The sequence below is a fragment of the Opisthorchis viverrini genome, assembly GCF_000715545.1.
Source record: "Opisthorchis viverrini unplaced genomic scaffold opera_v5_413, whole genome shotgun sequence".
In the NCBI taxonomy this organism is placed as follows: domain Eukaryota; kingdom Metazoa; phylum Platyhelminthes; class Trematoda; order Opisthorchiida; family Opisthorchiidae; genus Opisthorchis; species Opisthorchis viverrini.
Window position 1 is genome coordinate 296,358 of NW_008752074.1, and position 16,788 is coordinate 313,145.

The following is a 16,788-nucleotide window of genomic DNA, read 5'->3' on the forward strand; positions in this document are numbered from 1 at the left end:
AAAACTTACGCAGGTTTTAGTAACTTAAATAGGTTGACTGGTCAGCTGAGGTCGGAGTTGACCCCGCCCAGATATGTGGCGGCACGGTGCCTTTGGCAGGTGTGACTCTATAGCAACAAGGCCATCTGCTTGCTAGTTATCCGTAGGTGAATGTTCTGGGGGAGTTGAAATATCAATACGAAGATGGTTCGCCTTGAGAAGATAGTGGATCCAATAGAGAGAGGCACCTTCCTGAGTCGAAGTGCGTACTCCAGGTGTTTGGTATGCTACTCCCCAACGCCTCTTTTCGAATTCGTGGGTTATGAGATGAGAGGAGACTCATGCGAAATACTTTGTTGTGTTTACCGCTGATGAACAGCCATTATGAGTATTTTCCTCTATGAAATCATGCCGCGATATCTTGGATACCATGCCAACTGAAACCTGAGGAAGACTATGTCCAGTTGGAGAATATTATAAACGAGAATTTAAGTTGACTCCGTCGTGAAAATCAAACTGGTTTGCAAACGAGTGTAATTCCCGAAATCAGCCCATAGAGGTCTCGGTATATTTGAAATATCACGACATAGACGAGCACATCAAGTGGTGTGATTCCCTGGCGTCAACAGCTGCGCCAACAACTGCACCGTAACGCAATTCCTCATCCAAAAATATTGATTGTCTCACGACTTCCCTGACTAGGCTTGGACGACCTGACACTATCCCAGTCCTCGTGCTTCCTTCGGGTAGACACTGGAAGGGTATCACAGCTGAGCGATTTTTTAAAATCTCCATTTTTGGGATCCCAGAAGTTCGCACTCATAGCAGAACGCGCGACACCTTGTGCTCCTACAGGTTTACCCTTGCTTGTGTACGTTTGCTAAACTCATCACAATACTAAGGTATACGCACGAACAACCTGAGCACCAGTATTCATCTGAAGTACAGCAGTCGAAGACTCGCCCTGATGTTATCGCCTCCGCAATGGCATTCTTCCGTTGTCTGGTTGCTAACGTGTGTTGGACCTCAGATCATTTACCTGTCCAATTATTAATATGATTGATATGGGATCCAAACCACTGGTATGAACACTCGTAATTAAGTTGTATACGACGTTCAACGAACAGCACAAGTGGCATAGAGTGATATGTTCTTAAGTTTACGAGTTGCCAAAGTTTTTCACTCATACACAAACCTACGCAATGCATCCTTCGATTTTGTTTTTTAACCTGCTAGGATAATAATATTACGTGAAAACTGCATCAAGTTGTCCATAAAACGATTATTTCTCCATAAAAATCCGGATTCTGTTGGCTAGCTGACACTATCTCACGTGAAGTGAACGACGTAAGCATTTAGAAAGTGCATATACATAGTCCGATTCATAATTATATTGTTCAGCGCTTTAAAAGAGGAGTTTCGGCACACAGCATTCCGAGCATAGCCAACAGACATGCCGAAAACAGTTTGTAAAGAAAAACAAGAAACAGTCTAGTTACGGTGTTGTGTAGTATGCCTTATAATGTGAAATATTCTATAGGAAACCTAGGACTCCCTTGTAATATAAAAGTTGTGCGTTGGCGCACAAAAATTGCGTGGGTAATTAAATAATAACGACATTGCAACTCACGATCAACAAAAAGGTCAGAATAAGCAGAAGACGGGAAGTCAATTTTTGACACATTCCGGCTGAAAAGTGATGGGGAATTTGACAGCATTTTCTGGTAGAAACTGGCAACATTAATCTCAGTTTCTAATGTACTGTGAAACTGTCCGTAAAGGTTTTTCAAACCTGAAAAAGGACTGACGCCTGTCTCCACACTGGGAGATTTAATATTTTAAGTTATGAAGCATCCCACAACCGTGACACGGGTTATCTTTCTTTGTTGAAAACAAGTTGTGTCCTATTTGTGGTTGCTACCGGGACGCGAGTCCACCTTCAATTTCCAATCTGGAAAGTTCGCACAACTCGACAGGTTGTCAGCCTACTAATGACATATATTTCGATGTGCGTGTGAAATGAACACGATTTCAACTTAACCAGTTTAGCAAAGTACCTAATGCAGGTGAATTAAAACGATCAAAAATACTAATTGAAGGAGGAATGCCCTCGGCCGCGAAGTCGTTTGTTAGCAAACACAAACCAACGAGTTACAAACTATTGAACAGGAAATCAAAAGTTTCATACGCATCTTTTTGAACTTTTGTGAATACACCTTGACTATCAAGTAGTTGTAAACAAACGCTGCAAAGCACTTCCACAAGTTTCGTAATAAACCCCAACTTCCATTAGACGCGGAGAGAGTGACGAAGAACCGCATATTACTTGCTTATCTCATCAGTAGTATCTGCGGCTGCACTAGTATAGAATGCCTAGTGGTTTGTGCTCGTCCCTAGCTGACTTCTAAGCAAATGCCCATCACTAACATTACTGAGGACGATGGCGTCACCTGTTTTTTTCTGAGAATTCGAGGATAAACATGGCTGGGGTTGATTATGCTTGTTTATGACAACTATGGTGTGCGCGCTGCATTGAAAACTACGTTTCTAAGGAGAAGTCGACAAGATATAAGGGGTGAAATAGTCAAAGTTTTCACAATCAAAAGTGTTCGGTGGCTGTCACCTTAGTAAACATGTTAGTCGTTGAAGGAAAAAAAAACAAAAGTCCACTTCTCTTGGGCAAAATGGTTTTAAACAAAACGCCTACTAATACACTGTTTGTCCGAACGGCAGTCCCTATCGATTGGAGTGTGCCAGAAGTACTGGGTATATTCTTTGATCTTCATCAAACGGAGCGATGCGCGTAGTCAAATCATGCATTGTTCGTAGCGCAGATTAGATAAACGTTCTTTCGTGAGAGCAGATGAGGGCAAATGCGCAAAGAGACAATTATGGCATCAGTGATCGTGATAAAACTTTGGTTAGATGCACCCACAGCCTTATGAAGCCATATATGAAGTGACTGCGTGAAAAGAATGAGTACTGAAAGTTTGGTTTAACTGTTTCGTTTGGATTGTAGATGTGTAGAGATGTATACTGATCTCTACCCCAGGTTGTGCAAGAAAGTTGAATTTTGAGGGACCTCAGGCCCTCTTCCCTAGGTTTATTGATGCAATAATTTAAGTGGAGGAACAAAGAGAAGAGAAAACCGTGCGCTAATTATGATTAATATATAATAAATCGGTATAAAGTTCGTTGTTGTACACCTGATGCAGTTACACCTATTTTACAGCATGCATAATTATATAAAACGTTTCGTGTCGGGCGTGAAAATAGAGTCGGATGATTTGAAAACACGGCTAATGACAATATTGTTCACCAAGAGCACGTTTGAAGTAAACTACTGCCCTAATTGACCATCCCATCAGGGTCTGACTGCACCGCCATAAGTAGCTGCCAGCAAAATTTGTTGTTGGTGGGCATCCACAAGCCCATGATTGTAAGCGCAACTAAAGTTGAAACTTCATTGTTCTGGCCATCTGACTGGATATGAGGTACACTCCATTCGTGGATATATCTGTGCGGTCGAGTGGTAGGTATCAGCAATACAGCGGTATATCCAACATCCATGTGACGTCTGACAAGTTTTTGGGGACTCTAGAAATTTGTTTTGAGTACCAACTTTCTACTTCCTGCTTTATCGTTGCCTGGTTAGTCGGCCATCACTTTAGAGCTGTAATCTTGTGAGCTAAGTGCATCAGCATGACACATCCTGGTTTACTAATTTTGATGTAAAGTACATTTTTCAACATTGCGCTCCTCTGTAGACACTACTAAGTTTAACATGACATGTTTTTAAGCGTACCCGAAAGACTACAATCGGAAAACTTTGGATTGTGCTTTGTTCTGTTGACTTTTTTATACACCGGGGAGTGCGAAGTTTCCCAAGCCAAGCAGTTTTTCAAATTACCTACGATGCAGCATCAACCGAACTAGAGTCAGAAAGAATGGAAATACTGGCAACCGCGTAATCTGCCGACAGTCGAATCTTAGTGGCTTAGCTCTGCGATCCTTGCAAGGCTGTCCAACCAAGATGACCCTTGTGTGGGAATAAAGTCACCGCAAACAAATTAGTGAGCAAGACAATGAGATCAGCAGCCACCCAATTAGAAACCTTGGAACACTCTCAGTGATATCTCCACGTAGTGAGAAGTGTGGTGTACAGTGTCTAGTTACCTCGGCTGTTCAGACTGAGTCCGTATTAGATTTGAAGTTCTGAGAGTACAAATAAGGAACAATTGCCGCGAAAATTCCCTCTCTCCCAAGAGGAAAACTTCGTCTCGCCTACTATTGTGTGTTTCTCATCGCTAAAGGATTCCTCCGTCTTAGAACATCTCTCTAATATGCGCACAACCGAGGTTTACATAGCTCACGTGGAGTTGATAGTGAATCGGCACAATAGTTTTCAAACCGGCCAGTGAATCTAAGCCTCTGTAGTTAGGTTTTTTATTACAATACCAGGTCACCGAGTCCACTCGATATACTTGCTACACATGCCTCTCACTCTGGCGAGGAAGATGAGCAAATCCATCCCAAAACATCCGAATTCACTTTGCGGAGTAGTTGTACCAAAGAATGTGGAAGCTTTTTCCATGGCTTTTTCACGGAATTAGGTTACCTGTAGTTTTGCGGTTGTATCCGGGACACGAATGTCTGGACTCTGTAAGTTGCTGAAACAATTATTGTCGGGAAACGGGGCGCACGTCTGCGTATACAGCCCTCCGGCGATTGACAAGCTCGCGCCATTGGTAACATTTCATTGATTTGATTACCTTCATAGTTCAAACATTAGGAAATGGAGAGAAATACTCCTGGTGCAGCGTGAAAAAAAGTTAGTTTCTGTGTGCTCTCCCCACATTTGATCAAGGGGTTTACACACCTGATTACACACTGCACAAAGTGTTGACTTACGGGGAAAAACTCACTCAAGTGCAAACAAGAAAGTATCACATTTCACGCCTTGTGAATGCACATAACTATCCCTCTACAGATCGAGTAACAAACTAGATTAACGGTTCCACGATTCATTCACAATTTGTTTGTATCGAGTATGTGATCGTCTGATACTTTGTAGTTTAGCAGCATTTGCGTCCACATTAATGCGTAATTGGGCGTTCATTAACAGACACTTTAACTACCGGATCTTTCAGACAAGCCGTATGGCTGCTATCTGACGTTCTGCTTCAGAGGTACCTTGGCGCACCTTGTGCTTCATTTCATGGTTTAAACCCAAGAAATGTGTTCTGCTTGGTATCGGTCTGGTTTAGATATGATGACCAACAGGCGGATTAGAACAGTGACGTGCAGTTTGACAAAGACTGAAGTCTTTACTAGCATTCATGAAAACACTCAGTTGAAATAGCCTCTGATTGAACTCTAAAAAGACCACGAGAACAAGACTTTCATGTACTACAAAATTTTTAGAACGATTCGCTGTTGCCTACTTGATTGTACATTTTAACGCATCCAGCACTCTGTGGGGACGAAAGGTTTGTGTATACTTCTCCTGAGGTGAAAAGTATCAAAAATTCCGATTAGTTGCCCATCATGCACATGGGGTAAACATGCAGTACGGTGTCGCAATTCCATTTTTGGTAGGAAGAATTCAATCTGACCTGCCCAGGTGATGAATTTATGGTCATATCTTTCAGGTATGCATCCCTGATCGACGCATTTGCTTCATTGGTAGTGATGGAAACGCACGACCATATGACCGTCAAACAACCACATAGGAATCTAGAACTTTCCAAATGTCAATAAGGCAGGGTCACTTTGACCCTTCCCACAAAAAACGATAAATAAATTATTTGGGCTTTGTAGACGTTCTGATGCCTAGGGGGTGGGCTCTGGGATGTCTCACCCACAATTCTGTGACGTGTAGGTCAGTATGCAAATGCAAACATAACCGATCTTCTAAATCCTAACATCATTTTGACAACCATCAAAATTAATGAGAGAGAACAGAGCCTTGTGACTCACCAGTGGTGCGCCTTGTGGCAAACTCTGCTGCTGAGTGTGCCTTCGAAATTTATAACACCTTGAGCCAATCACGTCCTCATTTGTTTGAGCACACATAAATTTGTCTGGCAAGTAAGCGTCGTTGCATGAAGTAATGTTGGATAGTAAGATATATTAACTCGGTCAGATAGGAATTTCATTCAAGAGTTCTGGTCCAGTCTTTGAGCCGAAAGTGTACTAAAACCGTGCCTCAACGGCGAAAGCTAGAATGTTCTACAGAAGTGAGTTGTGAATCTTCCCAAAGAAATGAGGATCGATTTTATGGATGGCGTATAAAGTATAAAGTATAAAGTATCACATGAGAATCAGTGGAGCGCACACACTCCGCTGGCTATGCGAGCTTGCTTTATTGGGATCGTCAAGTATTCATCTCTAGTCAAAAATGTATCCCCACTAAGTACCCCGTTTGGGTAGACAAAATTTAAACCGTCGAATTCCCGTAGAAAGAATGGACCAAACTTGCATCCCCTGGGCTACTTGCGGAAGAAGTTTTCCCAAGGAGGAGAACCTTGGAGCGCGTCTGCGGACAAAATATCCTGTAAAAATGCATTAGCTATACTTGTTGGTAACATCCACGGAGGAGATTTTTATAAACTCCTCAGAAAAATGAAACCAAAATAAAAATTATTCACAAGGTTCCTGAAAACTCTTCAACAGTCCACGATCGATTTCGCCCTTCTTAGGGCTCATTAGGTAGTCGAAGTCCCCAAGTTTTCATCAAACTTAGGTTCTAATTGAACCGAATTGGACTCTTTGAGAAATACACTCATTTGCAAATCAATTTGGTTTTCACGAGAGACTCAACTGAATCTCTCGTTTATGATATACTACAACTCAATGTACTGCACACAGGCCGCCCCATGTTTTAATTGGTACGATATTCGAGATACCACAGTATACTTTCACAAAGGAAACTACTCACAAGATCGCTGAAAACTCTTCGACAGCCCACGACCGGTTTCGCCATTCTTGGGGCTCATCAGGGAGGCGCAGTCCTTAAGTTTCCATCAACCTTTTGACCTACTTGAACGAACAATTTAGTTGAGTATCTCGTGGAAACGAAATTGATTTGCAAATGAGTGTATTACTCGAAATAAAAACCCTTCAATTTTTTCTAAATTCAAGCCTCTAAGTTTCCAACTCTCGTTCATTTTACAAAACCGCTTATTTGTGCCAAAGTCTTCCACAACTCAGACATTACCTACTTTGATCGATTAACACTTAGCGGCACTATTTCAACATAAAATCTGCATCCAGGCCTCCAGGCTTGCTGATCAACTTGTGACGGTGAATTTCCGTTTTGTCATGATTTTTCAAAGGTTCCTTACTTCCTTTACACGCATCTTTACAGTAAGCGGGTCGCAAGACGGATAAAAGTTAGCTAAGCGTCGCGCAATATGTTTGCTAAAATTCTTTTAACGCCCGGTGATGAAAAAAACCGAAATACATATTGCATTGCGTTATGTAGAAAATTAGATTTTATAACACACCATGACAGCACAATAACACATTAATAACAAAATAATAATAAAATGTAATAAGCATAATATAGCACTGTAGGGTACGGTATGATATAATATAATGCGACATAATATGATACAATTTAATAAAGGATAATACACCGTACCGTAACATGGTACAATATATACCAAGATATTACAAAATAATATAATAATATAAATGAGATATTCATAATAATATGTAACATAATAGATTTATGACACGGTGGTAAGCTAATGTTCGGTCAAAAGAGGCCATCCATTTTCTTGTACCCTAATATTTGCTTAGGTAGTGAAATAAAGTTCCGTGGGATTTCGTCCTGTAAGGGAAGCCAATCTATGCTGAAAAGCCGAGAAGCACTGTACAGCTGTTTCATCCTTATTGGGAATCATGAACGGTGCGCATCTCACGAAACTCCGAAGAGTCTCGAACCCGCGACCCCCCGGCTAGTAGTTTGAACACTTAACCGTTCGGCCACGAGTGGCTGATCAGCAGTGTGATTAAATCGCACTTAGGCAGGATATAGCGTCGCTCATCCTTCAATCACGGGATCCACATCACGTGGTCACACGTGTTGACCGGCTCCTCGAACAACGACTTCTCAGATCCCAAATCTCTTCACACTACCAACAATATATAAGTAGCTCAGTGGAAGAATATACTTCACCCGATGAGTGAAACTTCTATCTGTAGGACAACAATCAAAAGACACTTTCTGAGAACTCTATGCCGCTGAAAATCAAATACAATACAATGATTGTTCACACATTAGTAGGTGGTTTTCACATTTTTGATGCACAACCGGTTGCCCGCAAAAAAGCCTTGTGCATCAGAAGCTCCAGGAATCCCGTTTTCTGAGGAAGGAAATCATTGGTTAATCTACCCTAGTAGTTTGCAACAGCCCAAGTAGAAAAAAAGCCAAACCAACACACACTGTCCTTAACCTAATTGAATTTATCGACCCTCATTCACACAGGTGCGTTTGCACAGGTTGGGTTGTAAGGAAGTAAACACCGCCATCAATGGGAAACTTTGCATCAAAATTTCCTCCCAAGCAACATCACTCGTATTGGAGGTTTGCATATCTCAAATATTTCAAACCAGACCAGCCTAAGTGAACATGCTTACCTGAAATTTCACCATTTTTGGCGTTATTATTTAGAGGAGAATATGAGATTCTGTAACGCCTCAAACTGAAGATGTTTCAAGAAACTGCTTCAAATGCTTGTTGATAGTCTAGAAAAAAACCGCGTGATATTCTGTTTGAGTAGTAGTAGTAGCAAACTTAGAATCGCTTACCATTATTCGACGCATTATCGGTTGTATTTACTCATCCAGTGCACACAAAACGTGGTTGGACAAAATACGCTTTGTCGACATTTTCTGCTAGGCTTTTTAATGAAAATCGTTTATTTTTGAAAAAAAAAAAACATTTCAGGCTTTTCTAACGAGGCCAATTCACTTTTCTTCTGATACAACCAACGCCTAGTGATCTTACATTGCAATTACTGACCACTCGCTGACCGATGTTTGTTGTGTGGTCATCGATTTTCACTGCATCTCTTCAGTTGAGCTCGAGATAGCTCAGTCGTTCAGGCAGGTGATCATGTGATCTGTGACTTGCATCCGACTGCTGTGACTAATCATTTCAACCCTGTCGTTTCGCAGCTCCGGTGTCCTCTCCGCGTGATATCGCAGGTGAAATTTTCAGTGATCCTACTGATATCTATTTTCAAAACCATGTATGTCTCCTAATCAGTCGAGATCCTACTGGGTATTTGTAGCATGCAATGTAAAGCAAAGAGTTTAAACTCAACATGGTTAGGGCTCACATTCAAACTCGGTCTTAACTCCCTAAAATGCTGCTTGGCTGTAAACTTCAATATTTGAAATGCGTCAACTAGCGTAGATATTCTGGCTCGATGTTTTTTTATGATTCTGGTGCCTCAGCAAATAGCACAGCCGGGATATTAATTTCAGAAGTCGTAGTGAAGAGATATACCTTATAATGTCTGCTTGAAAGTTCACGTCCAGTTTAGGGTAGAAACGTTTGGGATCTTGTTGCATTCGCGCGAGCGCATTAGAGTGCACAAACAAGACTCCGGTTGGTACAAATTGTCAGCAATTCAGTTCCATCTTTCAAAAAGATTTGGCTTGATTCATGGCCCTAGACGAATTTCAACGATGAATTAAAAGTTAATGACGACTTCCGATAAGATAAGAGTGAACGCGTTCGAGCATAATTCTGAGGTGAGACGCCGTTATATAGATTCACCTAGAGTCCTCTTTGGACCTCACTGCAAATAAGTCCAGCTCAAAACGGCGAGAAAAATGTTAGCTTTGCGTTTCGAATAGGGAATGACAGCCACTAGGGTTGGTTGTGAGATGTGCCTTGCGGGATTTCCACTTACCTGCGAATACGGGCATCTGCGTCGCACCCAGACAGGCGCGAAGATGGCACAACTTCCTGTTTGACGGCAACCGATTTCATTTCGTATCGTCTTGGCAAGACTTGTCTGCTTTTGATTAAAATCGCTCGGAACAGCAAACAGCGCCTTGTTTGCAGCGCATTTCCAGATCACCTCAACCTAAAAAGTTTAAACTCCTGTTTAGGCTGTTGTGATCGGACATTAGTAGGCACCCTGGGTTGCAGAATTTGTGGGCCAACCTCAAAGTAACATCATGGTTACACCGACTGCCTTTGGTTTCAACGGAGTGTATTTTCGACGAAATAACTGATGCAAGCTGACAAAGTCTTCTCGTGGTTTGTTCCATTGCACGCCGCCGTTTTGCCAAGAACTGGTTAGCAAGCATTTACTGCTCGAGTCTCAGAGAAGCAGAATGGGATGCGAAATCCCGAATAGGTATTTGCACTTCAGGGTTAAAACACACAGGTTCTAGTTTGATTGGCTGTTGAGATTACTTTGTTTTTTACATACTACTCAGGGCGTGCCTTTTTACGATAACTCCGAAGAAAAAAATCTAGAAAGCGGATATTCCTGACGAGTCTTACTAGATGTAAGAAAGTTTGTTCAACTTACAAATTCAGGTGGAATTGTAAGGATAAGTGGCAAGAAATTCTACGATCGTGAACGATTCTCCATCTGGGGGAGAATAGTAAAGGGGTATTGTTTAGGAACACCAAATGGTCTACACACTTCGAACCATGAGATGTTGATGACAATCACGCTGTTTTGATCCGCACTTAATGCCCCCCTCCGTCCGAATGAAAATACAAAAATTGATTTTCGAAAAAAAGGAGTGCATTGAACAGTGGCAAACATTCCGCGAATTTTCAGTCAACTGTAATTCAAATGAAGCGTATACACAAAATTCAGTTTTGACTTTTTCATAGGCGACTTAAAATGTTGACAAAACAAGCGAACCAATCTGGGGTTAAAGCGGTATTCTGAGTTGTCAAGTCCTGGCGCACATGGTTCTCATTTGTTTCCACAGCAGACGTTGATCATTGCGAGTGATAGTACCAACAGCTGCGGGGATGGTCGGGAATAATAAGAGAACAACCCTGTAATAGTACGAAATACCTTCCACGTCTGTAGATGCGTTTTGTACTCAGAAGTTAATTTGAAATTATTGTCTGGTTAGCGGTTGCAATAGCGGAAAACTGGAAAAATAACAGCCGGTGTCACTACAGTTGTAACAGTGCAATCTCAGTGTTGTTTGCAATAATCAAGAAGATATTTTCTTTCAAATACAGGGTGTAGATACCGTTGTTCTGCGTTGGATTCCTTGAATAAACTGAGTATCTGCCAGCTTAACGATAGCGAGACAAAATAAACCAACAGGGCGTCTGCGTTCAGTCACTAAATTGTAACAGACAGCTGAGCGGATCTTTGGTTCTGAAGACTACAACGTTGTTGGCGTTACATCAATAATTTTAGTTCATTTTGAGCATAAAGCAGGGCCACGACTGATGAAGCTCTTCTAGGTGTCTTAATGAATAAACGTGTCGTTTCGCAGTTTGCCGATCTGGATGGACTCAGCTCAGATCAGCAGCTCGAGATCCTGATGGTGATGATCATTTCAGGTGTACGCGCTCTCTATTCAGCAGGATAAGATACTGCTGCATTGCTCGTCACCGAGATTCCGTAGGTGCGCTGGCGTTTAATCACTTATTGAGTGCTGTATTGCCCGATTGATAGGCGAAGTACCTGACCGGTTAGTCACATTTATTGACAATAAAGGTGTATAGTAAACAAATTACAACATCCTCAGGATAGATTAGGTTACAACAGAAGTGCAGACTGCAAGTGCGACTATCCCCTCTCCAATCTGAAATCTGTACAGTACACAATGTAACTCTGATTGTGGACGTCGCCAACCAGTGAGGTTTCATCATAAAGTCTCTTGAAATTTCGCTTTCTAACATTTAGCTGCAAACCTTGTAAATGGTTCAATCCGAAATGCCTTTTCCATGTTTTATGTGAGCCCACAGAATTACAGAGAACATTTCATTTGGCCTCCGCTGTAAGCACCCTCTGGATGACCATCCTGCATGCAAAACCAACCAGAATGTCGGACTTTCGCAACCTTTGTTGAAGGACATGTCACGACAACACTTATTCCTAAAATGCTTCTCTTTCTGATCGCCAACGAGAATATATCATCACTCTTTACAAGGAAGCAAAATTAATCTGAATGAAAGCAGGTAAACTTTCAAACGAAGTGCTACTGGTTAGTAAGGAAGGACGTCACACAGAAGATGAAAATTGGACGCCTTTAGTTCGTGTGCCCATGTTATACATTACCTGAATGTTGAATGAAGGCCTTTTTGCCTTCCGATGACTAAGGATTCAACATCTCCTTGTAGTCTTACACTGTGCTGAAAAAGTGCATAGAAGCCAAATCCCGAGAAGCTACTTTTCTTGGTTCGACGCCACATAATGTGATCTCAAAACTGCACTGCGAGATGGCTCTAGTGGCTAGAGTGCGAATTTACTGACCGAAAAGTCCGTGGTTCGAACCCGACATCTGCCTCTCGACTTCCCCTGTCTAGGCTTGGACAACCTGGCAGTATCTCCGCCCTCATGCTTCCACAGGGTGGCATGGAGGCTAGTCACTGGAAGGATGTTACAGCTAAACGACCTGACCTACCTTTTGGTGTATGCGGTTACCACAAGGCTGAAATGGGCATACTAGATTGGAACTCAGTAAACAGTTGTATTTACGCTGTAGGGCAAACTGTGTTTGTTTGTGTATCAGCATATGTCAAAACAGACAGCACCATTGAGAGTGGAAAGGACGAGGTTTTTTATCCAGATTTCTGACAAGAATGATGGGTATTGTAATTTTAGGAGGTGATATAAATGAACGCATTAGACGAGCAGTTCATAAGAAGCACAATTAAGTGGTGTAGTCGGATTTGATGATCAATGTACGAACAATCGGGAGCGGCCTCCTCAATGGTGTGCAGAACGTCGTCTGTTTCTCGTCAGTACAAAGTTCCTACACGAACGGTCAAATCGAGACAGACATAGACTCAGTCGAATCATGCGGCTAGCAATTACCGAGCAAGAGCATCAGTCGAGGATTGGCGTTCCTTCTGGAGTACACAACTTGAGAGTGACCATGACACTGTGCGAGTCAGTTTATCACTTCGCTTTTCACCAGCATTACACGTGCGAGAGCAGAGCAGTTCCATTAATCAACTTCTACAAGTTTCACAAACTCAAGGATATTAGGCTGATATGGCTGGAAAGCTACTGGAAACGCAGTCTTGCGAATGACGAGGGACACTTGGAGGTTGAATAAAGGTGGTCCAAAGAAGCTATCCCCTCATCTCTCGAAGAAATATTCGATCAAGCCATCCGCCTGGGCAAAATGAAGTCTAGATATTGATGAGACTAGCAGGATACTGGTCCCAGGAACGCCGTACCAGCAACTAGTTACTGTGATGGCGCAAGCAGAACCGTCAAACAGCGAAATAATCAAAAGCTTGAAAAACAACAAAGAATGCTTGTATATTTCAAAGGCCCAGGAGATTGAGAAGACCTTCGCTGCAGGAAACAGGCGCGCCCTGTCCAAGTTGATTCAATCAGCCAACCACATAAAAACAAGTGTCAACATGACAACGATTTACTTCTTAAATCATCGTTTTCAGTGACCAGTTGCTCACTTCAAAGAACATTCAGCTGGTTGACTTTACAACAACAGCTGGATAAATCCAGCGGGCCTGAATGGTACACCAACACTAGTCCACCATCAGCGGCAGAAATTCAGAGTGAAATATGAATCCTGCAAACCGACAAAGCATGACCGACGAACCGCAGATCGTCTGCATCGACATTCTTCAAATAAGGTGTTGAGGTCCCGGTGAACGGTTTGACAAGCCTACTTCAGATCTGGGGCTTCGACTGATATCCCGGTCCACAAAAATGTTGCATGAACATCAGGCGAAAACCATCATGGCATAAGCTTGGTTTTCATGACATCTAAGGTAAACCTCTGGGCTTATTCTGCACACGTTGACCTAATACCAGGTTAGATTCGTGCGAATCAAGCTTGGTTTCGCACCCGCGGAGGATGCACCAAACGGATGTGTACTTTGAGACAAATTCCTGAAATGCGCCACTCCGGAGTCCCATGTTTTTCTTAATCTAAAAGGTTCTTTTGACTCTTTCGATCGTGATGAACTTTGGCTGCGTCTGGTGATCAAAGGTGTCCGTTTTAAATCTATATCCATTATGAGGGCACCGTACGAACTCCTGTGGGCACATACGATTTTAGGAAAAGATTTTATCACATCCAGTTGTGCAAGATCAGGCTTCCATCTGTAGCGCTCACTCATTATATCGTGCGTCACAATGAACCTAACTGACAAGTTTGTGCGACAACATTCACACTACAATTTCCCATTCATTTTTTTCACGTGGCTGCCGCCTGCGACACGTGCCATCCTTACAACCTTCAACCACTTCTAGTCAAGTTAATGTCTGTGCAACTATCAAAACAAGAACAGACACCCCTGTCTTCACATCGCACACAATAAGTAACCATGCAATTTGACCCAATACACACAGGCACAAGACAAGAGGGGTCAACCGCGCTCCGCAAGTCTCCGCGGGTAACTACGAAACTGGGTAGCAGCCATGCAGCACAGAAAACGTGCCCCGCGTCCGAAACTTCACTCAAGAACTCTCAACAGTTTTCCTCAAAGAATAAGTCACTTTTAGGCTTATTCTCTTGGTGCATTGTATTTCTTTTTATTGTTGTATTTATTTATTTATTTTTCGTCGACTACTGAAATCATCTTTCTGGTAAAGCAGATATTTCTCAGTGCTTGTCCCCTTCGAATAACCAATGAAAACCAGAGCATTTTCCTATCCAATTTTGTTGCTAACACGCTGTTTTAAATTTTTTGCCTAACTGTGAAAACCTTGTGAGTCGAAATAATCGCAGGATGTTTGCTCAAAATATTGAGCAAACGGATGACATTGATTTCCTTGGTTTAGCTTCTTCAAAAATGCAAATCATTTTAAAAAGCCCAAAATGGCCCCGCCGGACTCTCTGACTTGCTCTTCACACCCTCAATATGTAACGTGCTGCTAAAAATCCAAACTCACACTTTCAGACAAGCCGATCGATATGGCAGATGAAGATGTTTTCTTCAACTGTTGTGAAGTAGCTGGAGATGGGATTACTTCCCAAATTAGGAAAGGCAAATTTTACCAAACAACAACACCTATGGCGCCGACCTGACGTCAACAGCAGAGTTTACACTGCTACTCTGCGTTCCATACTGATTTGCGGATCACAGTTTTGACCTGTACGAGTAGATGACTTATGAAAGATATCGGTGTGTGACCACTGATTTCTCCGAAGCATTGATCGGGTCTGCTGGGAATATCGAAGTAGCGATACTGAGGTAACCCGGAGGATACCAGGAAGAAGCAAAGACCCACCTCCGATGAATTACTCACACTGGTTGGGACGTGTACTCCGCGTCCCAGGTGCGGCGCATGGTCTGCAACTCGTAAATTGAATTAAATAAATTGGGTAAATCTGGCCTGATTAACCTTGACATGAACTAATTAAAGCAACCCATATTTTATGAATCTTACGTGATATGTAGCGGAGCATGACCATTTTGCATGTGGCTGGTCAGAAATATTGTGAATATAAACTTGGGCGCTGTGTTTCAACCTCACATCTTGTGGTCCGCTAGTGAATAGATCTTTTCGTAGGTATGTGTGACTTGCTAGACGCTTCCATTCATGAGCAGATTGTTACAGCCCAGCTGACTCACCTCTAATGCAAGAATTCCCAACGACCCCAGAACCAAGGAGCTCACCAAAGGTACCGTGTTTTCGTAAAGTCTTGACCTGCAGCCAATTTCAACATTGCTGTTCGTAATGTTGAATACTTGTGGGCATCTGTCAGCATCTTGTCCAATTTCGTACTTCTTACAGCAGGAAATTGGGTAGCGAATACCTGTGAGTGAAAAAACCCAGAAAGTTCGGTGTTCGCGTGAAAAAGTTTCCAGTAAAATTTCGGAAGACCTGGAAGGAAAACTCACATTAGATATGACACAGATCTTGTATACTATGGTACATTGGACTTAACTTTTTCTTGCGTTTCTCTGTGTTTTCCTGTTATTTTGTATCTGTAAGAACCTAGGATACGGTTGTCTGTATTCCAAACTGTTCCAAAAACCTTGTCTCCACTGTCTCAATAGTTGAGCTCTAAAATTTTGACTAGGAGAGTTTTCTGTTATACAACTTGTTTGATGTCGATCTGGGATATTCTGCATGGAAGCATTGATTGCAGGAAACATTACAGGGAGCTTGCTCCCTGACTCACTCGCGATAACCCGCAAGTGTTCACGTACATTGCTATAGCAAGAAAAAACGATTGTTTTTTACGACACGTCCAAAAATATTGGCTTCTAGGTTTGATTACTTTGAAAGAAATAGAAAACGGCTATTAGGCACTGGCCACTATGGATCACAAGGGTAAAAAATAAGTAATGTAAGTGCAGTGATGTACAAATCTGGAAACCAGTCTCCTTATTCACTTAGAGTAGGTTCTGTCAAGCAGACAACAGTCCTTGCGCAATTACCTCGGAGGATGAAATGCTTGTATGTAATACGCTACTCATAAGGTTACTGATAATTCTCCGACAGCCCACGACCGATTTCCCCCTCCTTGGGTCTCATCAGGTAGGCGAAGTCCCCGATCTTCCGTCAATCTTATGTTTTACGCACTAAATTAGCGACATACACTCATCGTTATGGCACGAGCGGCACACCAACAGTGCGAAAAACTCGGGCT

At 42.3% G+C, this 16,788-nt stretch overlaps 1 protein-coding gene across 1 annotated transcript in view; it reads right to left on the reverse strand.

The window, feature by feature from the left end:
- Nucleotides 1-10,762: 10,762 nt before the first annotated feature.
- T265_15271 (hypothetical protein) overlaps nucleotides 10,763-16,788 on the reverse strand; it is a gene marked incomplete at both ends in the record, with an annotated part of 28,612 nt that continues 22,586 nt past the window's right edge. The window contains 2 exons of the mRNA XM_009177355.1: nucleotides 10,763-10,988; nucleotides 15,764-15,948. Coding sequence (XP_009175619.1) covers nucleotides 10,938-10,988; nucleotides 15,764-15,948 — 236 coding nt within the window. The remainder of the gene's footprint in view (nucleotides 10,989-15,763; nucleotides 15,949-16,788) is intronic.